The 26,241-nt window shown below is 52.4% G+C and overlaps 11 protein-coding genes and 1 non-coding gene across 12 annotated transcripts; 7 read left to right on the forward strand and 5 right to left on the reverse strand.

Moving 5' to 3' along the window:
* Nucleotides 1-99: 99 nt before the first annotated feature.
* On the reverse strand, nt 100-1,851 carry UHO2_01763 (uncharacterized protein; the record flags this gene model as incomplete). The annotated part of the gene is made up of 1 exon (XM_041559200.1): nt 100-1,851. One exon carries the CDS (start codon nt 1,849-1,851, stop codon nt 100-102), a length of 1,752 nt encoding a protein of 583 aa, XP_041415134.1.
* Nucleotides 1,852-2,390: 539 nt separating this feature from the next.
* On the forward strand, nt 2,391-4,667 carry UHO2_01764 (uncharacterized protein; the record flags this gene model as incomplete). Its single annotated transcript, XM_041559201.1, has 1 exon — nt 2,391-4,667. One exon carries the CDS (start codon nt 2,391-2,393, stop codon nt 4,665-4,667), a length of 2,277 nt encoding a protein of 758 aa, XP_041415135.1.
* A 1,634-nt stretch (nt 4,668-6,301) lies between these two features.
* UHO2_01765 (uncharacterized protein) lies at nt 6,302-6,956 on the reverse strand (the record flags this gene model as incomplete). Its single annotated transcript, XM_041559202.1, has 2 exons — nt 6,302-6,489; nt 6,596-6,956. The coding sequence occupies 2 exons, from the start codon at nt 6,954-6,956 to the stop codon at nt 6,302-6,304; spliced, it is 549 nt and encodes a 182-aa protein (XP_041415136.1).
* A 1,300-nt stretch (nt 6,957-8,256) lies between these two features.
* Nucleotides 8,257-8,836, reverse strand: UHO2_01766 (uncharacterized protein; the record flags this gene model as incomplete). Its single annotated transcript, XM_041559203.1, has 2 exons — nt 8,257-8,504; nt 8,575-8,836. 2 exons carry the CDS (start codon nt 8,834-8,836, stop codon nt 8,257-8,259), a joined length of 510 nt encoding a protein of 169 aa, XP_041415137.1.
* Nucleotides 8,837-9,338: 502 nt separating this feature from the next.
* UHO2_01767 (uncharacterized protein) lies at nt 9,339-9,847 on the forward strand (the record flags this gene model as incomplete). Its single annotated transcript, XM_041559204.1, has 2 exons — nt 9,339-9,564; nt 9,651-9,847. The coding sequence occupies 2 exons, from the start codon at nt 9,339-9,341 to the stop codon at nt 9,845-9,847; spliced, it is 423 nt and encodes a 140-aa protein (XP_041415138.1).
* Nucleotides 9,848-12,007: 2,160 nt separating this feature from the next.
* UHO2_01768 (uncharacterized protein) lies at nt 12,008-12,493 on the forward strand (the record flags this gene model as incomplete). Its single annotated transcript, XM_041559205.1, has 1 exon — nt 12,008-12,493. One exon carries the CDS (start codon nt 12,008-12,010, stop codon nt 12,491-12,493), a length of 486 nt encoding a protein of 161 aa, XP_041415139.1.
* Nucleotides 12,494-12,669: 176 nt separating this feature from the next.
* UHO2_01769 (related to RIX7 - AAA-type ATPase required for biogenesis and nuclear export of 60S ribosomal subunits) lies at nt 12,670-15,584 on the reverse strand (the record flags this gene model as incomplete). Its single annotated transcript, XM_041559206.1, has 2 exons — nt 12,670-14,323; nt 14,587-15,584. The coding sequence occupies 2 exons, from the start codon at nt 15,582-15,584 to the stop codon at nt 12,670-12,672; spliced, it is 2,652 nt and encodes an 883-aa protein (XP_041415140.1).
* A 519-nt stretch (nt 15,585-16,103) lies between these two features.
* On the reverse strand, nt 16,104-18,155 carry UHO2_01770 (uncharacterized protein; the record flags this gene model as incomplete). Its single annotated transcript, XM_041559207.1, has 1 exon — nt 16,104-18,155. One exon carries the CDS (start codon nt 18,153-18,155, stop codon nt 16,104-16,106), a length of 2,052 nt encoding a protein of 683 aa, XP_041415141.1.
* A 557-nt stretch (nt 18,156-18,712) lies between these two features.
* Nucleotides 18,713-18,786, forward strand: tRNA-Asn(GTT). The gene has a single exon. It is a non-coding gene; the product is annotated as a tRNA-Asn (tRNA).
* Nucleotides 18,787-19,610: 824 nt separating this feature from the next.
* On the forward strand, nt 19,611-20,860 carry UHO2_01771 (putative cytochrome b5; the record flags this gene model as incomplete). Its single annotated transcript, XM_041559208.1, has 5 exons — nt 19,611-19,725; nt 19,887-19,915; nt 20,216-20,347; nt 20,564-20,628; nt 20,794-20,860. The coding sequence occupies 5 exons, from the start codon at nt 19,611-19,613 to the stop codon at nt 20,858-20,860; spliced, it is 408 nt and encodes a 135-aa protein (XP_041415142.1).
* An 834-nt stretch (nt 20,861-21,694) lies between these two features.
* UHO2_01772 (uncharacterized protein) lies at nt 21,695-23,878 on the forward strand (the record flags this gene model as incomplete). Its single annotated transcript, XM_041559209.1, has 1 exon — nt 21,695-23,878. The coding sequence occupies one exon, from the start codon at nt 21,695-21,697 to the stop codon at nt 23,876-23,878; it is 2,184 nt and encodes a 727-aa protein (XP_041415143.1).
* A 1,283-nt stretch (nt 23,879-25,161) lies between these two features.
* UHO2_01773 (uncharacterized protein) lies at nt 25,162-25,941 on the forward strand (the record flags this gene model as incomplete). Its single annotated transcript, XM_041559210.1, has 1 exon — nt 25,162-25,941. One exon carries the CDS (start codon nt 25,162-25,164, stop codon nt 25,939-25,941), a length of 780 nt encoding a protein of 259 aa, XP_041415144.1.
* Nucleotides 25,942-26,241: the final 300 nt, after the last annotated feature.

Here is a 26,241-nt window from a genome sequence, read left to right on the forward strand (position 1 = left end):
CCTTCGACACCTGTCACACAGCAATACATTCATTTGTGCATCACACAATGTTTATGCCCCACAGAGGGTGTTCTGATTGAGACCTGACAGTGAGTCTGTCTATACACAGTAGTATACGGAGCTGAGACGGCTCTTGCGCTTAGGCCGACTCTTGATCCTCTCGGCCAATGTCGCTCCAGGGTCACTTTCCGCCTTCTCCATCAAATTTCCTGAGTTCAACGACTGTGGCACCAACTCAGGAATGGCAACCCTTGGAGGCGAATGAACAGCTTGCAACTTCTCTTCTCCTTCCTCCTTCACAATCACACTCTGACTGGACGGCGGTGTAGGATATCCATTCGCTCCTTCACCCCAGAATTCACTACCGCCATCAACTCCTGCTTCAACTTTCTCCTCCCTCTTGCTCGCCACACCGTAGTTTGCAAACGACCTCAAGTCAGCAGTGAACAGCACGCTGTGAGCCCAGCCAGCATACTCTCCCCACAAGTCTCTGAAGTGATCCGCGATCTCTTCGTACTTCTTTGTCCGCAACTTGTACCATTTCTCTGCAAATTGAAAGACATGTCGATCGACCGGGATGCTCGAGGCTTGATCGAGAGACATAAGAAGGATGCAGTCGGCTACTTTGGGTCCTACACCTGGGAATTGCATCAGTTCGGAGCGTGCATGGCGGTACGAGGTCGTGCGGAGGTGTTGTAGGTACGACCGGACAGAGCCAAAGGTCTGCTCTGGCTCTTCGGATGTGGCGCTGGAAGTAGTTGGCGTAGTAGCAGAGTGTGTCGAGGAGCTGGTGCGAGTGGAGGCGGTTGACGAGGTGCGACTTGTACGAGAACCACGAGCGCGTTTCTTCGCAGGCCTTCCTTCATCGGCTACCAAGGTCAGCGAAGCAGTGATCGACTGTTGAGCCAGAGTGAAGGTGTCATCATCCTCCGCTTTGATTCCATACAGCCAGTGAGACTCATTCAGATGCTCTGCCTTCTTCGTTGCACCGAAACCTACATTTGACTCCTTCTGACCATGCTTCGCACATAGCATCTGCGCAGTCCTAGCCAGGTACTTTGCTCTGTAACCAAAGCCGAGCTCTCGCAACTTCTCCTCCACTCCTGGCTTGGCGAGAGCCTCTGGAGGTGGGAAGGGATGGTATGCAATCCTCACCTCGCCTTGCTCCACATCCTTCCCTACTGCATCAGCATCTCCTCCTTCTGCTTTGACAGACTCCGGTGGAGGAAGATAGACATGCTCCAAAAGAGGCGATGAGAAGTGCGTGCAAAGATTCTGCACCATCTGTCCGATCCTAGCAATGTTGTTGTTCGAGCTGCAAACAAATGCACAGAGACACTCCCATGGATCTTGTCGCAGCATGCGTAGGCCAGTGAAACGAGTGGCGAAGCGGGCAAACACCGGGTCCTTGGCTTCCCATTCGGCATACAAAGCTTCGAGTGGCACATCTAGGTTGAGATAGTCGTTAAGCCATCTCTCTGTCTCTTTGTTGATTGCTGCCACTTCCATGCTGTCGCGACCTCGCGTTGAGGGAAGCAGAGTCTTGTGATAGAGGAAGCCTTGATGCTCGTCTTGTTGCAAGAGCACAACTCGATCGGACAGGCATAGCGACCATTCGATCTGTCCTTCGTAGATTTGAGTGCCACTACCCTCGTTACGTAGGACCCAGACTTTGTTGCCTCGCCACCGAAATGCTTGGCCGCATTTATTGGAGACTGTCAGAGGGAGCAAGATCTGCGAAGGAGCTGCTCGGAGTGTGGCATAGCCCGGTGGCGGCCGAGGGCCGAAGAAGTCAGCATCGTTCGGGTCGTCCTTCGTGAATGAGTCGTGCTTGTCGAGCTTCGTGGACATGGTGCTATGTTGCCTGTTCCAAAGCGAGGCTCGCGGTGAGATAGCTGTGAAAGAGTCGACCGCAGTCAGGATGGCAAGACGCTGAGCAGGAACAAAAGGGTGGAGAGTCGGACGAAGGGCACGAATGGAACGAAGCAACGGCAGCAAGCTTCGCATATGTGAAGGACACTAGAAATGAAGAATATGAGCCTGGTCTAGCCGGCCTCGAGAAGAAGTGAAGCGTTTGGAGCGGGGAATCGAGTTGAGCATTGGATAACCGCTTTGCAGAAGTTTAGGTGTGGCGAAAGCAGATAACCGGCGGAAGTCGGTTGTCGGTGTATTTTTAGCAATGTTAGATCGCGTACTTCTAGCAGCTCGGATTCGCGATTTTGAGGTTTTGGCCGATGCGACTTTCTCCAACTAACGATGTTCAGCAGGGGCCCACGTCTTTCATCGACGCATTCATCTCTTCCTCCCACCATATCTCACCACCAGGAAACAGCTTACACTGGTCCGGAGATATCGGATGGAGAGTCTCGTACCGTGAAGCGAACCCCAGGATGAAGTTCAATCTCGACTCGGCCTCAGAGGTCTCTGGAGACGAACAGCCTTCACCGACTGTCGTTCGAAAGTCGCTCCCGCAACAACACACATCCTTGCAGAAGGTTCAGCAGAACTACGCCTCGACTTCCTCATCACAAACACCGACGCGGAAGGGAATCCTTCGACACACTTCATCTTATGGATCATCAACAACACCGAGCACACAGCGACAACAACGATTTCACGATAGAGAAGACGTGGATCAGCCGCAGCTGGAGCAATCCAGCCAGCAGGACACGACACCACGCCGTCGCAGTGTTCAGACGTCCTCTTCCCTACCTTTTCAGCAACAGCATCAGCGAAGGCGAAGTATCACTCCTGCTTTCGAGCTTGTTGGCGTTGCTTCCAGCTCTCGCTCCCCTTCGACTTCCCGGCTAGATGCACCGGGCAGACCCGTACAGAGACCATCCTCAACGGTACCACCATGGATGCACTCATCTTCCAGTCGCATCCCACGCAGTACTCTCAAGGCCTACGACTTTGACTCTTCAGACGAAGACAATGCAGCTCTCTCTTCCTCTGACGAGGATGATGACAGCCGGCTCCTCGACGCATCCAATTCTGATCCAGACGATGTTGCAGGTGATGCTTCCGATGGCTGGTCTTCACCACAAACCTCACCTTACGATCAAGAAGAGACCACCGACAGTGAAGAAGAAGCATACCCTCTATCTTCTCGCACACGTCGTCCTGGCTCATCTTCTCGACGCAGACCCACCTCTGCAGTCAAGCTGGCATCCATTGTAGGCGACGACTGGGAAGAATGGAACCGTAACGCTGCACAACTTGCCTGGCAGCGTGCTCGCACATCCAAACGCGACTCTCTTGCTCCCGCGCCTCGTTCTCGTTCTACCACCGCCGCGTCCTTCTCCGCAGACGTTGATGAGGTACAAGCCTTACTCTCGTCCCTCAACATGCGTCGGGCCGAGGAAGACGCCGAGGTGAAGCGAGCTTTCGAAGCGCGTAACAAAGATCTATGGTCCGGCATCGACGCATCTATCCTCGCTGCTGAGACTGAGGCACGCAAAGCCGCGGCCGCGGAGGCAGCACGTCTCGAAGCCGCGCGCAAGACGCAAGAAGCCGAACGCAAAGCGGCACAAGCAAGGCAAGCTGAACAAGAACGCATGGAGGCCGAAAAGAAGGCAGCTGCAGCCAAAGCCGAACGCAAGAAGCAGGAAGCAGAAGCGCAAGCAGAGCAGCAGAAACAGAGCGAAGCAGAACCGGCCAAAGCCGCAGCGATGGTTGGAACTGGCGACGATATTCGAAAAACAGCACTCAGAGAGTACGTGGGATGGATGGAAAAGATTCGAAATATCAAGACGAACGTGCTTCCCGCGATATCGTCCAATCCAGAACTCAGGAAGCAATGCTTTGCGGCTAAGCGGCAGATCACGCCAAAAGTGGGGCAGTTGACGAACTCGAGGCAGGAGATTACAAGAATTACACAGGCGATAGCCAGTGTTCTCGACGCGGCTAAGCAGGCTGCTGCGAGTGGCAGTGGAGACGTCTATACTTGGATCCTGAATCATCTGTCCAAGTGTTTGATCAGGCAAGCGGAGCAAGAAGTAGCAGCAAAGCAAGATACCGCCTATCCTCTCGCCCGAGTCGTAGTTTGGCTCATGTTGCTAGGCCACGTAGAACTGGGAGATGTGTTGATGGCTAGGTTATGCAAGAAGTGTCCCTGGATCATTCCCGCCTGGCCAGGCCGGACGAAGGAGATGGATGAAGCGACATACCGGAAGGTCATGGGATACAAGTCTGCCGACGAAACCACCGAAAATTACTCGAACCGGATGAACGGCATCTCAGCATTCTACTTTGCCATCCTTCAAACGGTTCCAAGTGCTCCACCTGGGGCGAGTACCCTCGATTTGGAGCGCATCCCAGTCCATCTCCGCTCTACAACGCTTTGGCGGTGGAGCGTTCGCGCTCTCACACCTTCAATGGCTGGTGTGGCGTTCCTAGACCACCCAATGTGTCCGTCCACCTGGGCAGTATTCATCGAGATTGCGGGTACATATGCACTGAAGCTGTATGGTAAGCAGATGAGGAAAGTCTTTGAGCTGCTATTAAGGGATGGGCTGCAAGGGAAGAAGGCTGGGTGGCTGCAGCAGGACAAGCCATATGTGAAGGCTGCCACGGTCAGGTTGGAGTTGCTGTTGACTGATTGGGCAGGGTCTTCGGGTAAAGCGGTCATTGTGGGGGCAACGAAGGGGTCCGAGATGGAACCGTGATCACGTCAGGGACGTTGATCGAGAAGCAATGCAGTCCTTTGTTGCAAGCCAATGGCAGTCCCAGTTGCTGACACGTGTGTGCGTGTGGTAGCGGCGATACGAATACGGTGAGCGTGGATGATGGGACTGTGTGAGAGGGGATGAGGACAGGTGTTAGATCGAGAATGGGAGGCGATTCTGATAGGTGGTGGGAACCGATCAACGCCGTGTAGGAAGGCAGCTCTTGGTGACGGCTTTCGCACGCTCCCCACATCAAGTCTTGTCGCAGTCAAACAGCAGACGTCTGGCTGGCATTATGCAAACACTGGTGTGTCTGTGATACCAAGGTTCTCGCGGGTGTGGCCTTCTCCGAGGATGACATCGATGCATTCAATCACTCCGTCACACGACGAGTGGAAACAGGTGTAAGTGTCAAGTCGAATCGATCTGAGATTGGGAAGGCGAGAAAGAAGTCGAGTAGTAGCGATGTCAATACAGTGATATAAGAGGTGTAGATTGACAATCTGCAAGAGCCAGCCATCTGTAGTATATTGTGGACGCATCGCTGGGGGCGATACGTTACTCGCGTACAGTTCGTTCTCGCCCTTATGCGTGCACACAAGATTCTGCGGCTGCAGAAGGTGCACGATCTCAAGCGTATCGGCTCTTGAAATCGGGAACCTTATGACAGTGAGTTGCTGCAATCCTTTCTGGGGGGCCAAAGCAGGTCTGATCGCACTTGCGAGTCTTTCGAACTGAGAAGGACTCGACTCGCCTCGACTTGACCGAAGCTGACATAATCCCCCTTGTCGGCTTCTCGGCTTAGTCAAGAAAGGTTTGTTTCCCTCCAACTCCGACGACCCAGCGGATCATTTGACTTTTCATTGGGATGAAGGATCACCTCTCGTACATGTGCTGCACGTGACTTGGCATGCGCATCTGAGCTGGACCACACGCGTCGCCCCCCCCGCTCAATCGGCTTTGTTTGCTCCTCACTCCTCTCATCTTGCCACCATCATCTTCTCATTTCGGCAAGTGTCGCTTCAAGATCGACCTTGCCAATCTTTCTTTCCCACCCGATTCCCTCCCTTACGTTCCGCCTGTACGACCTGCTCTTCTCTGCGCTCGATCGGCCCCCTTACGGCAGGCTGGGAGCCTTTGAGCCAGCGAGTCACCTCTCTGATCCGCAATCTAACATGGCTTCTGTATCGTTTTCTGTATTGTCCGATTGATCCTCATCTGTACGGCCGTGTGAGTCAGGCTTGGATGCGCAGATCATTTGATTGAGAAGATTCATTTCGCTGCGCAGCTCGCGCAGCTCGCGCAGACGCGAACGCCAACACGGTCAATTTGTCCGAGAAGCTCAATCAATTTGAATCTTTGGCGTGATGCGATCGTAGAGAAGTGATCGCTCACCTCCCTCTGTGATCATAGCTCAGTTCACTGCCCGATTCTTGTCAAATGCTGCTTGACAAGCTCTCATCTCTCCAGCGCAGTCTTTCATTTTTTGTGCGAATGTGTCAAGAGGCTCACTGAGTGCCACGAATAGTATCAGTCACAATGAGGACGGGTGGTGACACCAGCTTGTTATACGTCGATGATCGCTGCTGTGAAATTGTGCTTCGAGAAAACATCAGCCTCTGGCCTGCCACCTCTCAAGGGTCGATGGAAATCGGGCCCCCCTTTCCGCAATACATGCTATTACGAAGATCATTCCCGTGCCTGTCTTGGACGTCCACAGCTGCGCAGGTCGAACCAGGCTGGAACATGACAGTGATGCGAGCATTGTTGCTCTCCCAGACCGCTGTCTTGGTGGTTGGATTACCATCGTATAGAACGAAGTCTGTAAATGAAAAGGTGAAAGGTGTTGTGAACATGACGCAGCTTTGTCAGCACAAGAGCATCAAATTGAAAGCCAACGACGAGCTCTTCAGCCGCAATCTACTCACTTTGTTTACCAGATTGGAGGAAGCCTCTGAAGTCTGATTCCCTAGTGAAGCCCTCTGCATTGAACTTGGTCTGGAAGCAAACATATCCAACACGTGCTGGCGGATGAGGTCTCCGTCCGCAAAAAGCGTCGTAGTTCAAAGTCCTTGTCGAAACTTCCCAGCCCGCCTTGGCGAAGCCAAGCAGGGCAGCGGTAAAGAGGATGTAGGAAGCTTGAGCCTTCATGTGGTAAGGTTGCCTTTTCTCCTTTGCAATAGGTGTGAGGGAGTGTAGAAGCAAACAGGGAAGTGAGTCAAGCCTCTCCTTATATCTCTGTCCGGAAGAACGCGAAGCCAACACCTCGCTGTACAGGCGTGCGGCCATTGTTCAAACATCTTTTCATCGGTCCGCACAGCCCACACGGTGGCATGTGGCATTGCGCGTTCTCAGGGGTCAAGACAAACTCTCTTTTGCAATACAATCAATTCTATTCTTCTCGCAATGAGGTGGAATGATGTTGACGGTGCACTCCTATGATGAACTTAACTTGTTTCGGTCCTCCCTCCACGTCACCGACGATCTCGCCTGGTGCCATCGAGTTGAACGCCCTGAGATACAGTAGCCCCTTCTGCCGAAAAGGACCACCATTTACTTTGTGAAAGGAACAGGCTTACTATTGTAGCAATAGTAGTATGCGCCGTTCTGGACGCCCTCGCCATCAACACCGACCGAAGCGCACACTCCCATTTCTTCCGACACTTTCTGGAATGTCACCCAAATATGAAGGTTTGCAGCTTCTAGCATAGCATCATTCCTGCCTTGCTGAATAACAACAAAGTCAGTGCCATGTACGGGATGATGAGATTTGAGTCATAGTTCCGCCTGACAGCCAAGCCACGGGAGAAAATGCAGTTTGGAAACAGTTGAAGATGCGTCGGCATCTCAAGCAAGGTGCACGTGTTACGGCCGAGACATTGAGATACGGGAGGCTCACATAAGCGAGGAGCACAATGAGGTACGCAATTGTTGTCATAGTGACAGCACAGTGGCACCCGGTATCATAGCAACACAGGGGTACAAATGAAGGAACACACCCTGCCTCGGATGGGATCAGAGCAGTGAATGGAGTATATATATGTGTTTGTCATTTAGTCTCACACTATGAAAACTAAGCATTACATAGAACATACGGCTGTGGCAAAGGGAGTCTGATCGTGACCCCGATAACGCCGTATATTAATTGTTATCTTCAATTGAAACCTACTCTTTCCGTCCGTAGACTTCAGATAGCTGAAGTTGGACTTCCTGATAGGATGCTCGAGGCTCTTGTCGGAGCCCTTGAAGCAGACATGGCCAATACGGCCAGGCAGCTGCCGAAGGGACGGTTGCTCAGATGCCGAAAGTCGATGAATCATGGCGATCTCACCCTTCGTTTCGATATCCCACCTCAGTAGATCTCATCTGTGCCTCTCTGACTGGATTTTTCTGGAGATTGTCAGCCATCCGTCCTCGCCGACAGCTCTTCTTACGCCAACTGACCCGTTTTCACGCTCTGACTTGGTTCATCGAGCCAAAAATTAACATTCAAGTATGTCTCAGGGCATCTTGAGCGCCGCTTTATGATTGTTCAGGTCAGATGGCACGAAAAGGCGGTACTGGTTGCTGTTACACTGCTAAATCCCTCTCAAATGGTGATTCGAAAGATCTGAGGCTCCTCTCCCTGCCCAGTCCGGCAATTGACACCCCGCATGAAAGGCTCTAGCGCTGTCTCTTCTCCCTCCTTCTTACTCCTAGTCGCTGCCCTCACCGGAGCCCACACCGCCACCTTGGCACATCTAGTACTATCTGAGAACAAGATCTGAAACCAGAAGCCGCTGGCGGAAAACTCGACCTTGCTATCCTCGCCCCTCTTTGGAGACACCACGACACAGTCTGGACAGGAAACAGAGTATGTCAGTTTCAATCACGATGGCGGCAAATGGGCGGTAGAGCAGAAACTCACCTTGTCCCGAAGCAGATGCGTAGCCGAGCTTTTGATTCGTCCCTGAGTGGGCAGAGGTCGTGATGTCGTCGTAGATGGTGAAGCATGCGAATGGAGGCAACTCGGTCGCTGATGTAGCAGACGAGGGAGAGCAAAAGCGCTTCCATTCGCCTTGACCTTTTGGCGAGCTGTCAAATAGGGCAGGTGCCGAATTTGCCGACATCGCCAAGGGCGTCAAGACGAGCAAGTTGAGCAGCGAAGTCAATATCAAAGGAGCATGCATGGTCAACGGTTGTGGGAAGTACTGTATGCTATCGGTGGAAGAGTGAGAGAAAGCTCAAGCTCTAAATATCATCGGTGGCAGTGCAAGTGTGTCGTCTGAACCCACCGCTCAAGGACAAAAGCTGCCGAATGAAGTGTGCCGGTGGCGCCTCCAAGCAACGCAACATTGGAAGTTGTCAAGCAAGCGAACTTCAGCCTTTTGTGGGTTTATGAAGCCTTTAAGTGGGCTTGTAGAGATGGCACCAAAACTTCACCTCTCGTTCAAGGCCGACGTGAACGGGAAGTGGGAGGTAAGGCGCTGTGAAGGAAGAAGACCCATCTCGAACCCCTTCTTGGCGAATCATTCCTTTATGGTGTTTCCATCTTCAAAGCACCAGAACGCTCTCTGAAGTGTCTCAGTGGCTTTTACCAATTCTCTGTGGTGTCTTTATAGCCCTATAAAAGTGGTTGACGTGTTCCTGTGGTTTCTTCTTGAACTACTATCTGCCAAGAACTTTACCAACATGATGAAGACATCGATCATCCTCACTTTCGCGCTCCTCGCTGTCGCCTCCGTCCCAGTCCGGGCTGCTATCGTTCGAGACGACAAGAAATACAGAGAGCTTTGCGAAAGCTCCGGTAGCGATCTTCGAGCTCGCGCCTGTTTCAAAGATTCGCACGAGGCCCTCTCAGTCATCAAAATCCCCGAGGGTGAGATCGTAGACGGGTTCGTCGATTCAAGCGGCAGAAGTAAGTCTTTTCGGTCTCACTGCACAGAAGATGAAGACGGAGGTGGTTTTCTGACCTAATGCTCTCTCTTACTGTGGCTTGTATAGAATTTGGGCTGCTTGCGAATGCGGGTATCATCTTCAACAAGCGCACTCTGATCCTGGTCACAAATGAAGAACCTGATCGACGTACGAAGGTTAAGACGAATTGTGCACAGATCCAGACGTATTCCTATCCTGACGGTGTAAAAGGACTCGACCGAAGATATTGCCCCGGTCTTGATATTCCGGTCGAGTACTTCTGAGCGTCACAAACAGATGCCAAATGCTTCCGGTGCTCATGACAGGCTCGAGTATGTTTTGTATTCGTGAACCCCGTACACTTATCTTCTTAGAACACCCGTTCGTTAAATATTTATGAGGCCGTTGAACCAACCGTCCGGGTCTTTGCTGTCTGCTTTGAACCGCAAGTCGGTGTGAAGCAGCTGAATGTGAGGCTGAGCCATCAAACCCTGTGACAAAGTTCAAGGCATGGGCTGGCCCGCGACTGTTGGTACAACTAACTTAGCTTTAAGTCAGCATCCCGTATCGCAGCCGTTGAATTTTGCCTGGGAGAGCGTGAACCAGTCGCTGGCCCCAACTCTCTTCTTCACCACTCGACGTGCCTCTTGTTGTCAGTGCTCTCCTTATTAATCTCGATAAGAGCAAGTAGCAGATTCACTTGTGCGAAAATGAGTGAGGTGAGAGCAAAGGCTCGAGAAGGTGAGTCGTCACTTGCTGTCGCTGCCGTCTTCAGCACATTGGTGGTTCTTGGCGAATGCTTAAGCCCCGTCAAACTACCCTGCAAGACTTTCTCCCTGAGGATGGGCCTTATGGTATGTCCATACTCCAGGGAGTGGTAGTTCAGTGGATTAAGACGCTGTCAGTTGGCAGAGAGGCTTCTCATCTACCAAGAACAGTCCAGTGGCCTAACCACGAATCGTTCTTGTTCCCCTTGCCTGGTCAATAGAGTCAATAAGTCTTCCCCCGGGCTTCACACTTCCGTTCCCTCTACCACAAACCTTCGAATCCCAGTTCGACTTTGAAGCACAAGCGAGATGATTGCCTCCATCATCACCTGACCAGCACGGCAGCCTTCGTCATACCTGCCGCTCCCTTCGACCCGCCCTATGGCCTGCACGTCGACGGTCTACACGCTCGAGCGGTCTGCGATGCCGATCCCAGCATCTCAAACACAAAGCCTGTCGCCTGCTGTGTAGCCAAATCCAATATTATCACGGATCTCAAAATGCGCAACGGCATTGTTTCTGGATACATCGATGATGCTACAATAACGCAGGTATGTACTCAAATTTTGTGGAGCTTTCAACGGAAACATCTCGGCTGACTGTGAGCCTATTTTGATTGTGCCAAGTAGGGCACTATTCGCCCCCGCAACGGTGAAGATTGATGGGTTCGGCATTCAGGCGGCTGCTACGAAAGACAGTCACGCTGGAACAGCTTGCTCACAGGTCAAGATCTGGAGGCTGAACGGCTCAGCTGACAGACCAGTGGTGGATCAAGTCTGGGATCCTAGGAAGAATAGGGCTATTGTGCTTCCTCTGCTTCCCTAAGGCGGTTCAATCTGTGAGGTGGCCCGCAGGGGTTCTCGTTGATGGGGTTTTATCTTCGAAGCTTCTCGTGACTTCGCCAAGCTTGTCACTCAACGGCACATCCATCTCCGAGCGAACTCAAGCTTGTCCCTTATCCATTTGAAGTGTAAGACCCACCTAAGGGGCTGTGCCTCATGTGACATCTGCCAACATGCTTCAGCTTGAGAGGCGTGAGCTACTCGAGCGTCACAAAGCTTGAATGTGATGTATGCAGTGGGCGGTGACTTCGATTGAAATCAGCAAATTATTGCACAACAGATGGAGAATTGGCTTTGTCGGGGCCAAGCTCTATTCCGCCAAGAAGCACAGCACAGCGTTGGAGCTCCGTAACTGTGGGTCCGTCACATATGAAGCATGGCTGAAGCTACACTGAAGGTTCGAGAACGCAACGGGTGGTCGACACGCGTTTGATGTGGGGAGCCGGACCCAGCGTTGCTTGGACCACCAAAAGCATGTCGGCGGGCGGTCAAATCTCCGAAATTGCATATTGGACATGACCTCGTCTGTGCGTTCAGCATCATTAATGGCGAGTGGAGACATGATGTCAGCTTCGGAGCGGGCCATGGTGGAGGTCGGAGTTTGCCTCGGAGGACCAGCGACGGATGGCGATTTGTACAAGCGTGAAGCAGGCGGACAGTGTGAGTGGCGTGGTGATGATACGGGTCTCTGTCTTTGTCTGCGTAGCTACGTGCTCTCCAACAACAGCCTCTCACCAACCTCGAAGGTATATAAACACAACACCGTACACCATCTCTCTCTCCTTCCACATCTCTCAACCCAACTTCTCTCCTATCGGCGCTACACTGAAACACCATGAAGACCACCTTCTCCACCATCCTCATTGCTCTAGCCCTAGCCGGCAGTGGCGTCCTTGCCTCTCCCGCACCTTCCCAGCCAGGTTACGGTCTCGGTCAGCCCCACAACCCCACTGGTCTATGGGGTCTTAAGTGCGACCCTGTCAAGTACCACACACTCTGCGATCGTTACCCTCTCAAACCTAGCCACGACCACCGCCCTCGAGCTTGCTTTGACACCGAACTTATTCTCAAAAACAAACTCTCAGCTCCCAACCCTGAAACTCTGCAGGGCTACATCGACGGTTCGGAAACCAACATGGTTCTGTATGCTGGTCAGATCGTGACGCTAAATGAGGAGCTGGAGATTCATGTGGAGGAGGCTAAACATGCCGACCAGAGGGACATTGGCTGCTCTAGGGTCCTCATCTACCACTTGCCCAAGTGGAGTAAGCAGTTGGAGGAAACTTGGTGCCCTCACCAAGATGATCCCATTAAGCTTTGAGCTGTTGATCCAGGCAGTCGTGCTCAACGCTACGGCTTTGAAGCCTCCTACCATGCCTCATCTATTTCATGTCTTGAATGATCCTCTCACGTGAATGTCACTTCTCCCGCACTGTTCGTCAATGCTGTGATGTGTGATCTATTAGCGTGAGATACAAGTGCAAATAGTCTCTGCCCCTATGTGGCAGGAGTAGGGGTGTCGTCACCATCACCTTCGAATCTACCTTCGCGCTTATTCGTCGCAGAACCGCCGTCGATAGGTACGGAACCCTGCAGCTTCTGTCGGAGCGACGAGTATTTGCGTCGCTGCTGAGCCGACACGGAAGGCTGAATCTTCGACAATGCCGCCACAAAATGCAGATGCATCACTGTCACCTTCACCCCCTCCTCTTCTGCCCCTTTCTTCTTTTCCCTCTTCACTGGGACTGCCGTAGTAGCAGGCTGGGAGTTGTGGAAGAGAATCCTCTCTCGCAATGCCAAGACAGCAGCTTCGCGAACAAGTGCAGCAAGATCTGCACCGGAGAAACCTTCGAGTTTGGCGTCGTAAGCGATCGACTGGAGGTCCACTTCGTCGCTGAGAGGAGTTTTGGAGGTGATAGTTTTGAGAATCTCAAGTCGTTCATCGGGTTTTGGCAAGTCGACGTAAAGAAGCTTATCGAGACGACCGGGACGACACATGGCAGGATCGATCATGTCTGGTCTGTTGGTAGCTGCAATGACGTAGGTCTGCACTCTGGTTTCCAAGCCGTCCAATTCGGTAAGCAGAGTGTTGACGACTCTGCTCGAGCTTTCGGATAGCGAGTCGTCTCTGCGGGGAACCAGTGCGTCGAGCTCGTCGAAGAAGATAACGCATGGCGAGGATGTGCGTGCACGGGCAAAGACTTGACGTACAGCCTTTTCAGATTCACCAACGTACTTGTTGAGCAGCTCGGGGCCTTTGACTGAGATGAAGTTGGCACGAGACTCGTTTGCGACCGCTTTGGCGAGCAGGGTCTTACCACAACCAGGTGGACCCCAAAGAAGAACACCCGAGGAAGCAGAGACACCGACGGAGCGGAAGAGCTCGGGACGCTTGATGGGCTCGACAATCGCCATGGAAAGCTCGTCTCGAGTCGAGTGAAGGGCACCAACATCCGCCCATGAGACGTCAGGGACGGTAGCGAACCCTTCTCGCTTAGAGGAGGGCTGAACCGACGGAAGCGCAACGAGGAAATCTGCGTTGGTGATGGAAAGAGGTGCAAGCTGCGCATCGGTGAGCGGCGAAGGGTGATTCTTCAAGAAAGAGGCGATGGACGAATCGCGAATGTGCTTGGGAAGGGCGTCGAAGAATGTTTCAGATGGGCGAACGTTGGACTGCGCCACGGTAGGAGCAGCGACTGGAGTTTGCCTGCCGTCTTCTGCACCTGCAGTCGATGTGACTGCTCCTGAGGATGCTGCAGGCGAATCTGCGTTCGCTTCTGTTGCTGCCACCGCCGATACTGCAGGAGGAACTACAGGCGTCGGTTCGCCAGCTTGCTCTGTTGCAGCTACCGCTGTTGTGTCAGAATCACCCATCTCGACGTCTGCAGACGTCGAATCTTCTTGTTTGTTCCCTGACTGATTCTCACTAGCGTGCAGGCCAATAGCCTGTGAGATGCGCTCCGCTGAAAAGTCCGAGGATAGGGAATCCATCTCGCTCAGCTGCTGGAAGATGCGTTTGACTGCAACGATACCAGCTGCTGAAGTGAGCGCGGTCAAATCGGCACCGACGTAGCCAGGTGTTGCTTTGGCCAAGGCGCGGAAGTCGAAGTCACCGGAAAGTCGAAGCTTTTGAGCAAGGACTCGCAAAATTCTATTGATCAGCAACATAGTGAAACGACAAGTAACTGGTCAATACTCTCTCTGGAATGAGCGAGCGTGGAGATACGCTTGGAAGTCGAGACAAGTCACTGCTGCTGCAATCAAGATTGTGGAATCAGGGACTTGAATGGGAGGCCCGAAGGCCAAGATGCACAGAGTGGCCCATTGCCACTAGCGCTGTGTATGTTCTGCATCATGTGAATCACAACCTTGACTACAACAGACATGCTATGGTGTCGGATAGCTAGTACTTACTGTTCGCGTCCGTCTTCGTCTGGCACACCCATTACGATTTCGTGGTCGAAACGTCCAGCTCTACGTAATGCTGAATCGAGACTGTCGGGTCGATTTGTCGCTCCAATGATCATGACTGGTTTGCCGTCGGTCTTCTCCCAACTCAGATCGTCAAGTGATGTGAGAAGTTGTGCAACGATCCTCCTCTCCATCTCTCGCTGAGCTGTCTCTCGCTTTGGAGTGATGGCGTCGATTTCGTCGATGAAAAGAATGCAAGGAGCAATGGAGGCCGCTTCGTCGAAAGTATCTCGGATTGTCTTCTCTGACTCTCCTGAGGTGCCGGAAACGACGGAGGGAGCCGAGATGGAAAGGAAGGGCACGCCAAGCTCGCCAGCTACAGCGCCGGCGAGCATGGTCTTACCGCATCCTGGTGGACCGTGCAAGAGCACACCGCGTGGTGGTTTGACACCAGTGTGTGCGTAGATCTCTGGATGGCAGAGAGGCATAGCGATAAGCTCAAGAATCTTCTCGATGGCGTTAGAAATGCCGCCAAGATCAGCCAGACGAGTTGCTGGAGGGGTATATTTCTCGGCGGTGTTCATGAGCTTGGAGATGAGACCTTTTGGTCGTTTTGAGGAGGAGGATCCAGAGGCGGCAACGCTGCCGTCGACGCGAGAAGAACGGGACTTTCGCTTGATGGGCGAAGAGGTGGATGCAAGGACAGCGGGAGTTGGCGAGCTCTGCCGTGTCCTTGGCGCAGATCCGCTTGCTACTGGCGAGGCTGCTGCATTAGCATCACTCTGTTCAGCAGCCGCACATGGCAACGATTCGCCATCCTGTTGTGATTGCGCTGCTTGCTGCCTTGCGAGAGCGGCTGCGGCTGCTGATCCTGGCGGAGGTGGAACGGGTATACTGGATGCAGCCGAGGATAATGAAGAGCCTACGGACGGTGGAAGTGGACTGTTGAGAGAGATCTTGTTCCGCTGGTTGGCCCAGGCGCCGGTGATGGAGCGGTTCATGTTGGTGAGAGAAGCATCAGAAACCAGCTCCGACGATTCACAGAGGCAGCAAAATCCTTCCAATGCTGGCAAGGAAGCTTCCGATGTCGTACAAGTTGAGGTGAGAAGAGGTAAAAGGAAGACGAGAAGGGTCTCGCAGAAACAAACCTCGAACAAAAAGTTGACCGTACGTCCTCTTTTAAGAATTTTTTTTTTCCTTTTTTTCTTTTTTTCTTTTTTTTTTTTTCTCGCTTCTGGTCAGGAGGAATTTTTTGACTTTTTTGTTTGCTTTTTTTTTGCTTTTGCTTTTCCTGTTGCAGACCCGCATGGAGGTTGAGGTAGGAAAATTCACGGCCGGTAAAGCACGCTCGCGAAGACGCAGCTTCTCGTTCAGCTCGGATGAAAAGGCCATGTGCTCATAGCTGTGATCATGTTTCGATATGCTGGCCACAGTGGTAAAAAGGTATGGAAGATGAGGTGAGAACCAATAATTGATGTTACAAAGTGAGAGCAGAACGGTATGGTTGTGAGAACAGAACATCAGCCGGCGAGGTTTTGTTTGGTGCGGCTACGGGTCAATCTTTGCGGAGGCTCTGATGCTTCGGAAGCCTCGACGGATGTGCTACGGGAAGCGCTCGCTAAGGAGCTCTTCTTGGTTGCTGTTCGCTGAGCGCTTGGCTTTCTCGATGCCGCACCTGTCTCGCCAAAGGTCGACGTTGCTTTCTTACGCGGAGAGCTTGCAGCTTTTCGCTTTTCCTTGTCACCGCTATTCGAAAGTGACATGCTCTCTTCTGTGGTTTCAGCGGTGGCCTGAGAAGGTGCAAATTTCTTGGCAGTGCGCTGTCCACCGTTCGCTGTGGCTTTCTTTCGCGTCGCAGCACGTTTAGCTGCGCTGGTAGCAGCCTGTGCATTGACGCTTCCTACCTTTGCCGTCGGTCGTGTTTTTGCTGAGGCTGAAGCTGTTGTTTTGCTGGATGAGGTCTTGCTCGGTGCAGCTTTGGGACGCTTTCGCGGTGATGTGGTGGCTGCGGCGGGTTGACCTTCTACACTGACGCTCCCTTCAGTGGCCTCATCGGGTCGACTGCGCTTCTTGCTGGTAGAGGCAGTCAACGTCTTCGATGCTGCGCGTTTTGCGTCCGACGCGGCAGCACTCTTGAGAGACCGCAGAGACGATGCTTTCCGCATTCTCGCTGTTCCGTTCGGTGGAGGGACTATGCGGTCGTACTGTGCTGCGGGCACACTCTCGTACGTCGTCATGCTGTTGGCATCGATGTTGTTGCCTCCGAGCGTACTCGACGGTCCGGCCAACGCCTGCGTCTGAGATGATAGCGACAGAGGCGCCATCTGTGTCGTAGCTGGCACCCTTGCTTGAGACTGGAACGGGTTTGTGTTGCTAGAGGTGGACGCTTGAGGTGCCGCGAAAGAGAATGAGAAACCGCCGGGAAAACGTGGTGTTGGAGAGATCACTGAAGACCGACCAGCTCGCTGTGGTGTCATTCCTGGAATGAATGCATAGTTTCGAAGACCTGTTGGCGGTGTTGGAGGCGGCCCCAAACTGGCAGCCGTGGTCGGAGTAAGTGGAACACTGACAGCAGGGCCGGACGGTGCGATACTTCGCGGTCCCAGTGTGGGGTCCGATGGCTTTGCTTTGATCACGGGTGTCCCATTGCGACTAACCGATACGATGGGGGCTGTAGCGGGCGGGGCAGCTGTGCTCTGTGTCGTTGAAGTTGATTTTGGTGCGTTCGTAGAAGAGCTTGCAACTGGTTCAAACGCGTGCCGAGGTACCGGCAATTCCTGCAGCACCCGCCGTGTCGCAGCCAAGTTGCTCTGTGAAGCTTTCTTGGCAAGCGCCTGCCGTGATTTCGTCGGGACAAGGCGAGGCTGAGGTTCGGCAACAGCTCTTGCCATGAAAGGTACAGAGGCTGGAGGAGCCTTGATAGACCCTGATGAAGCATCCGGCGGTGGTCGAGGCTTTTTCATCGCCTTTTCTGCTGTCGATACTTTTGATGTGGGCTGAAAACGTGATGGAGGCGATGTTGATTCTGCGTGTGCTGATGCCGAGTGCGAAGCGATGCGAGCGAAGGATGAAGCCACTTGCCATAATGGTGCAAATTTGTCCAGCACTGGAGCCAAAAGGATGGCAAGCCAGCCAACGAGCGCCAACGTGACATCGAATGTGCCCTCGATGATGGACTCGTATGGCCGGATTATGGGAGCCAGGAAGCGATGCAGAAGGATCGCTGCACCGTAGCTGCGAGTGGAGAGCATCCATACGAGAAAGAGCGTCTTGAACGAGTCGTAGAATGGCACAAACCAGGCGATGGTTCGGTCGCACACGGGCTCGACTTTGTGGAAGAGGTTCCAGACTAGAACTGTAGTGAGTGCCGATTTGACAGCCGCTTTGCGCTTAGATGTGCCGACACGGCGCTGTGTAGTGATATGCTTGGTGCCATCTTGAGCATTACGAACGAGTACTTGTCGCTGATTGCATCCGATCTCTTTAAGCTTAACCGCGTCAAGGGCGTCGTAGGTGTCACGTAAGTCGAGGACGAGGATGAACGACTTGAGCACCAGATTGATCAATCCCATCTTGATCGGGCTCGGCCATGAGGTTGGTCAACTTGTGCTTGACAGTCGTCGATGGCACGATCGACCGAGCCAATCCACCGTTCAACGTTTCTGGGAGCGCCTTAAGGCCGAGCCCGTGTGAGAAGGATGTATGCCCGTTGAATCGTGGATGGGTCCTTGACACCGTCGCTGTTCGGTGTTGGCCGGTGATCGCAGCCCTGTCCGCTATGGGTTGTGCGAAGGACAGGCGTCAGACATTGGTGCGATGGTCAACGGTGTGTGATGAGAACTAAGCAACAGACAAACTTCATTTCCAAGAAAGGTTCTATCAGTGTTGGTTGGTGTTGCGCTGTTAGATTCTATCATCCCAACACATTAGCAAGAGAATCCGCAAACAGAAGAGATTTCTTCTTGCCACGGGTGGCCAAATGACGATGGCGGGTGTATCCTCCCGGACGAGCCGAGAGGGACCCTGCGTCGTTGTTCTCTCTCCACAATCACATCTTTCATTTTCGAGTTCCTCTGTCTCAATGTTTTTCACTATTATATAGGCTACATAAACCCAGGTAGACAACGAGGGCCCCTTAGCTCAGTTGGTTAGAGCGTAGCACTGTTAATGCTGAGGTCGGCGGTTCGAGCCCGCCAGGGGTCGCTCAGGTCTCGATACTTTTTATGTTTTATGTTTTTTATTTATCGCTAGTCGTCTTTATTATTGAGACCACAATTCCTTTTTCAAAATTGGTGGTGTCTTGCGATTGCCACGGTCACTTCAGATACAACATGAAGCCAGAATTCAGAAGCTGGGGCCGAACTGCTTCGGTGAAGGTAGAGTGGAATGGAGTTGGCCGATCGTGACGTTTGATTTTCAGAGTAGAGTGTAGTGTGGCTACGTGGAGACAGGAAGGGCTAAGTCCTAGCCAGCCAAATTTGAGACAGCGAACAAGCGGAAAGGTGCCCATTTGTAATCGGCCATGTCTGGAAGCCGAGCAGCTTGTGAGGAAGCCGTGAACGCAACTCCACGCTACTCTGTGGAAGCGAACAAGGCAAGAATGGATTTCACGGCCCAAATTTCCATAGCTTCGGAAAAGAAGGCAGCACAGTTTCACGCACTTTTCTCTTTTCTGTCTCTTCCTTGTTGGACTCGCCGACTGAAAGCTTTCCAGGTTGCGACTCGCTCACGCGCGTTTACAGTAGCCATATTCGGAAAATTGTAGCGTGGGCCGTAGCCAAGAAAGAGAGAGAAAGAGTGTGTGTAACGAGGGCGGATGCTACGCTCTTTGTGGTTATGGTGTGAGTTTGTGCAGGTGATGCTATACTTTGGTGTCAGCGGAAGCCGAGCGACATGCGCCATGCGGCTCTCACATTTTCAATTGCAAACCTTCCAAACGTCGTCACTATCTCACTTTTCTCCGCACAACCACCTTCATCTCAGAAGAAGTCTCCTACCACTTCTCCAAACAATACCTATTCGTCAAAATGTCCGAGGCCGATTCCAAGTCCATCTCCGACTCTAACGAGAAGAAGATCTCCATGGAGGAGCTCAAGCAGCACAACTCCCACGAAGATCTCTGGCTCCTCATCGACGGCAAGGGTAGGTTCGCTATTGGTGCGGCGGTGGCGGCGGCGACGATGCTCACTTGATAGCAAAAGCATCGTTCAGCTTCGAGCCGGTGAAACTTGGATTCGCAAAGTTGACTGACACCCCTTCTTTGGCCCCCCTCCCCCCTTCACGACCCGCTTATACCTCAACAGTCTACAACGTCAGCAAGTTCCTCGACGAGGTACGTTTCTGCCAAGCAGACAGATGGTCCGCACAGCAGTGGCCAAAGCGTGACCGCTGTAAGCGGTGCTGGCTGGTCGATCAGATCGTTCAGTCCTCCAGCTTGGCGTTGTGGAACAATCGCTGACTTCCTTTGCTCTTCTGTCTCGCATCGCTCTTCCCGCACATCTATACACGCACTTGACTCGGGCTCATCAACGCATTCTCAACCTCTCTTCGACCACTTCCGAATGCTCGCATACGCAAAACGATGCTTTGCCGCTTTGTTCCTGCATCCTAATTTTCGACTCGACCCAAACAGCACCCGGGTGGTGACGAGGTTCTTGTCACAGAGGCCGGCAAGGACGCTACCGAGGCTTTCGAGGATGTTGGACACTCCGAGGATGCCCGTGCGCTCCTTGGTCCCATGCTTGTTGGTGAAATCGAGGGTGGCGTAAGTACCATGACATTAACGACCAGCAAGATTCATACAATTCAGCTGTTCCGGAAGCTCCAGATTGCGCGAGGTACACCGCCCTCGTCGCGGGACCGTCGCAAGCCGGCATCATGCAGTTGGGGCGGAAGATGCTGCCTTACCACCACATCGATCAGAGCCGGGAGCTGACAAGCAACCCCACTTTCTCTTTCCCCCCCCCCCCCCCCCTCACAGACTCAAAAGATCAAGACCACCAGCGGTGCCGTTACCAACGAGAACAACACTAACGTCAACAGCCAGTACGTATCCATTCCAGCTCAACCACGCTTACCGCAATGCCGCAATCCGTCATGTGACGCATCACCTTGCAGCTTGATTAGGTACAAAAGCGGAGCGAAACAAATGTTCGACAGGAGCCGTGTCTGACGCTCGACCTCTTCTCACCTTCTTCTTGCCTTTGACAGCCCTGTCTTCATGTTCATTCCTCTCATGATCCTCGGTGCCTACCTTGCGTACAAGTACGTTTCGTAAACGCATTTGCTTCCCATTTTGTATACACATCTTTTCTGCTTTGATAAATTACGTACTTTTGCCTCAAAGATGGATGACCCTGCAACGTTCTGCTTCTACAGCAGCAGCACTCACAAGCTTTGCTACTTTTGAGACTGTTCTATGCTGGCTTTCTGCTTGCTGGAAAAGGGCCTCAACACAGGCGCGGGCGAGGCTGAACAGATGCTGTACGTGACTTGGCGTGCGCATCTGAGCTGGACCACACGTGTCGCAACCTGCTCAGTCGGTTTAGAAGCTTTGTCTTGCTCCGCACTGTCGCAACCCGCTCAGTCGGTATATATATAAGCTCTGTTTTGTACAGTACGCACTCATCTCTCCCTCCTACCACCATCTCCTCTCCTTGCAAGTGTCGCTCAACATCGACCTTGCTAATCTTTCTTTTCCCACCCAATTTCCTCCCTTACGTTCCGCCTGTACGACCCGCTCTTCTCTGCGCTCGATCGGCCCCCTTACGGCGGGCTGGGAGCCTTTGAGCCAGCGAGCCACCTCGCTGACCCGCAATCTAACAGGACCTCCATATTGTCTTCTGCATCAACCGACCGACCTCATCTTACGGCCGTGTGAGTCAGGCTGGGATTGTGTTTTTTTGTGAGAGACCGTCGTGCGTTTCGGCCCGCGTTCCGAAAGTGGAGGAATTGAGTACAGACGCTGCACGCTCATGGCTGAGTTCTTGAGACCTTCTCAGCGACACTCATTTCCACCCCCAAACACATTCGCTCAACGATTCATTCGACACTGTTCCTCCTCTATCGTGACCTATGAGCTGATCATGGCACATTGGAGCGACAGGGTACCATGACAGGGCGTAGTCCCTCGACTTCACCTTCGAAGCGTCTCACTAAGAATGGTGCCAAACGACCACGCACCTCTTCCCACCTTAACTCGGACACTTTTACCGTCCCCGACTTCGCCTCTCGAGTGATCATCGCACTCGATCTCGACGCATTCTATGTCTCAGCCTGTCGCAAACGTGACCCATCTCTCATCGGCATACCCATTGGCATTCAGCAGAAAGCGCTCGTAGCTACCATCAGCTACGAAGCTCGCGAAGCAGGTGTAAATAAGTTGGATAGCATCAAAGAGGCGATGAAGAAGCGTCCTGATATGATTCTGGTCAATGGGGAGGATTTGACATACTTTAGACAGGTCTCGGTGCAGGTGTGGAAGCAAGTAAGATCGATAGTGTGGGGGAAAAAGGTAGAGAAGCTGGGCATGGACGAACTGTATTGTGATGTGACCGAGATGGTGGATTCTCACCTTAGCTCACTTCAGCCAGGAAGGGAAGGTGGAAAGTGGTTCGACCTCAATGCTCCCGGTGACGGTGAAAAGGATAGCTCATATGGCTTCCGGTATGAAGCCTGGCCTAAAGATGCTCCGGGCCATGTTCATCCCAACGAAGCCGCAGGCTGGCTAGCAAAGAACAAGCCCGACGCATGGCAAGAACGAATGCTCGCAGCTGCACAACTCGCATCTTACATTCGGCAAAGAATCTCAAACGAGGTTGGTCTGACATGCTCAGCCGGCATCGCTCCGACCAAATCCTTAGCCAAGCTCGTTGGTGCACTGAACAAGCCCAATCAACAAACCACCTTTGCCCCACCCATCGCCTCCCCTATCCTTAGCATCCCAAACGGACCAAAAACAGAAGAAAACCGCCTCCTCCATCACATCAACACCTTCCTGGACCCACTCGACCTCCGCAAACTCGCCGGTTTCGGTCGTGTAGTCGTCGACAAAATCCGTGACCATCTCCATCCGCAACCTGAACTATCCTCTAAACAAAAAGTGCTGTCGAACTTCATGGACCCAGCCAGCATCTCTGATGAAGAAAGCGAGAGCAAGAAGGTCCGCATCACCGTCGGGCAAGCGCGAAAGATGCTTTCGCTGGAAGATATGGTAGGGCTGTTCGGGGAGCTGATAGGTCCGAAGCTGTGGGCGCTGGCTTGTGGACGCGATATTGAGCTGGTGATTCCTGCACCGGACTTTCCGTTACAGCTTTCGATTGAGGATACGTATCCGTATCCGAGCTTGCGGGGTCAGGCTATACATAATGAGATCTGTAGATTGTCGCTTTCGCTGCTAAGGAGGCTGGAGTTGGAGCTGACGACACAGCTTGCTCTAATGAAGGAACAGGCGGTGCCGCTCAGTCAGGAAAAGGTTATTAAGAACGAGCATGTGACCATCCGCGATTACAAGGAGGATCCAGCACCGGCTGGGTCGCAGAAAGGGGAAAGCTGGTTGCGATATCCGCTAAAGCTCAGGCTTAGCGTTCGGCAGGGATGGAGTAACAGGGTGTCAAAGCAGACAAAGATGCCGGTTGAGATCTTTGATCTGCAGCAGAGCCGGGAGGTTAGGGCTGCTGCGATTGCAAAGACGTGTAGGGGTCTGTTGAGGGCGCTGATCGGTGGTGATGATGTGGTGGGGGATGGGATGAATCTGATCAATATCGCTGCGCTGGAGTTGAGTGAGAAGCGGCCGCAGAGGGCGTTGGGTAGCTTCTTTACTGGGAAGGAGAAGGTGACCAAGGTCGATCAGGGGGAAGAGAAGGAAGAGATTGATGAAAGCTTTCTTGCGAGTCTTCCTCCTGAGTTGAGGGAGGAGATTGCTAGAGAGTACGGGATCGATATAGTATCTGATGTTCCTCCAAAGGGCGGCTTCGTGGAGCAAGCTGAAACAAATGGCAAAGGCAACGCCAAAGCTACAACAGCAGAGGGGCTAGCATGCAATGTCTGCGGAGAAGAGATGCAAGTTTGGATGCAACACGATCATGAACTGTACCCAGTCTCTGGATTGCCATCGCTTCCGACGCTCGCATTGTCTCGTACACCCTCTTCTTATGCATCCTCTGCAGACGGGGACGACCTGTCAGAGAAAGAAGTGGAAGCCGACACGGTCCGGTGCGAACAATGCCAGGAAGCCATCAAACCTTTCATGCTGGATGCTCATCGACGATTTCATCAGCTCCAGGACCACACATAGTTAGCCACTCCCCATCTCAAATCTCTAACAATTTGTATTTGTACTTTCTAATGTATAGTACTTGATCGCTACCTTTTTCCCGCTGAACTGCCTCGTAAGTGTTGAAAGATTTGACTCTTATCTACGATTATCGGGCGATGTCAATTCAAGCACAGTGTTCAGGCTATTGAGCTAAACACTATACTATATCGACGAGAGGAGAGAACATAGCGGTAGCCTTGAGCTCTCCGCTAAATGTCTATATACTGTACAGTATCGATACATGAACTCAAGTGGGAGCATACCATCTAATGTCGAAGTGTGTCAACGAGCGGGACCCAGTTGTCCCCGATCCCTGCAATATCGGTTCCGCCTGATCTACGATCAGATCTGCTTTCTCCGATTGCATTCCAGATCGATTTTGCCTGTTCCTTCGTCACTTTAGCTTCCTGGGTGAAACAGTGCTTTGTTAGAGTTCAAACACGAACAAACTCGGCTGGCGCAGTTAAAAAAAAAAAAAAGAAAAAAAAAAAAAAAAAAAAGCCCAAATTGGAAGAAGCGGCAGGTTAAACAAGTTTACCGGCATCCGGAGAGAGACGTGTGGTCTACTTTTTTTTTTTCTTTTTTTTTTTTTTTTTTTTTTTTTCTTTTTTTCCTTCTTTTTCTTCTTCTCTCTCTGACCCTGTGCCTGTCAAAAAAAGTGAGCTGTTTCGGGCAACACGCCGCATCCTAATTCGCATCCCTCAGCTCATTAAACCGCGCCCGCACTCACACACAAAGCACACACAGAGCACAGAGGCAACCGGCTACTGCCACAATTCACGCGCAGTTTGTGGGAGGGGGATCCTTTCATCACCATCCACACTCCACCCCCCACTCCACTCCTTGTCGCTCACATCTTATTCATCCTTACTCTTCTTCACTGGTCTCTCTGGAGATCGACTACTGCAGGTGTCATTAGCAGATCTAGACACCAAGCACAGCGAACATTAACGGATTGGCAGGATTCAGACAGGCAAAGGTGTATTAATAGCAGGAGGTGGATTTATTGGCACGGCTGTTGCTCTCTTTCTACCGACGGTATTAAACATTAGGATCAGGCGTTTGGAGAATACATTGGACAGAAGTGGGTCTCATGCTCCAGTAGCTGCCTGGCTCCGACAGCACTGAATTCAAGCTCTGCAACAGAGCATCTCGAAACGGAACCACAAGTGCAACTGTCTTTCATCCAACATTCACCGTCATCCGTACCTTGCATTCAGCCCCATCGAAGCTTTCGTAAGCGCTTCACACAGTCTCTCGCGATGGCGTTAAACATGGAAGACCTGATCGGGTCAATGCAACATGGCTTTCACGCAGGTCATCGAGGAAACGATCTCAACGAAATTCGAGATCAACTTAAATTGTCTCTCGGTCAACAACAATCCGCCGTTGCCGGACCATCCACTCAACCACCACCACCTCATTCCCGACGCTCTCATCATCCACCGTCGTATTCAAATCACTATCAAGGAGGAGGGAGTTCGTTGGATGCAGATGTAGCAATGCTCTCCTCTTCCTCCTCTGCTCATCATCAACAACAGTATGGATGGGGAGCACAGTCACATCAAACCGCAGGAGGAGGAGGGCAGTTTTTCGGGGGCCCAGGTTCATGGGGATCCCAATCTTCGTCCAGCTCTAACTTCGGGACTGGATTTGCAGCCGCTCCGGCAAACACACCACAGCAGACACCGGTGGAGACTTCTGCGTTAGCTCGACAGCTACAGGCTGAGTCGGAACGACAATCTATTAGTCCCCATCAAACACACGGACAAGGACCGTTATCGCCAAATCTAGCTACTTCTCCGCCGCAACATCAACAGCAACAATACGCAGCAGGATTAGGAGCAGGGGAAATCGAATCGTCGAGGAACTACGTTAATGGATTTTCACCACAACCTCCAGGTGGATCAGGGAGAGATTCAGCTACTCCCACAGGACAGACGGGTGGTGGATATGCGTTGAGAAGCAGAGATAGTTTATCGCCACAACTTCAATCAGGGAATCATCTGGCGGCGCAACAACAGCAGCCAAGGTTCGGTTAGGTTGAGGTGGGGGGAGGGGGGTTTGGGAGATTTCTTTTGGTTATGGACATTCTTTCTGATAGCATTACAGTAGTGCAGGTTTTTGCAATCACATACACACGATTCTCCTTTTCTCTTGCGTTCTTTCTCAGCTTGTCACTGGGCTCAATCTGTGCCGCCTGTTCGCGCTGAAAGCCATGAGCGGAACCTTGAGCGCAACAGCGACTCAACATGGTGTGAAATCGGTGCAGGAGGTCACAGCCGTTCAGCTGTACAGTCGGAAACAACAGTCATGGTTTCATGTCTTGCATTGCAATGATT

Source organism: Ustilago hordei (assembly GCF_900519145.1).
Source record: "Ustilago hordei strain Uho2 genome assembly, contig: UHO2_contig_03, whole genome shotgun sequence".
Lineage (NCBI taxonomy): Eukaryota > Fungi > Basidiomycota > Ustilaginomycetes > Ustilaginales > Ustilaginaceae > Ustilago > Ustilago hordei.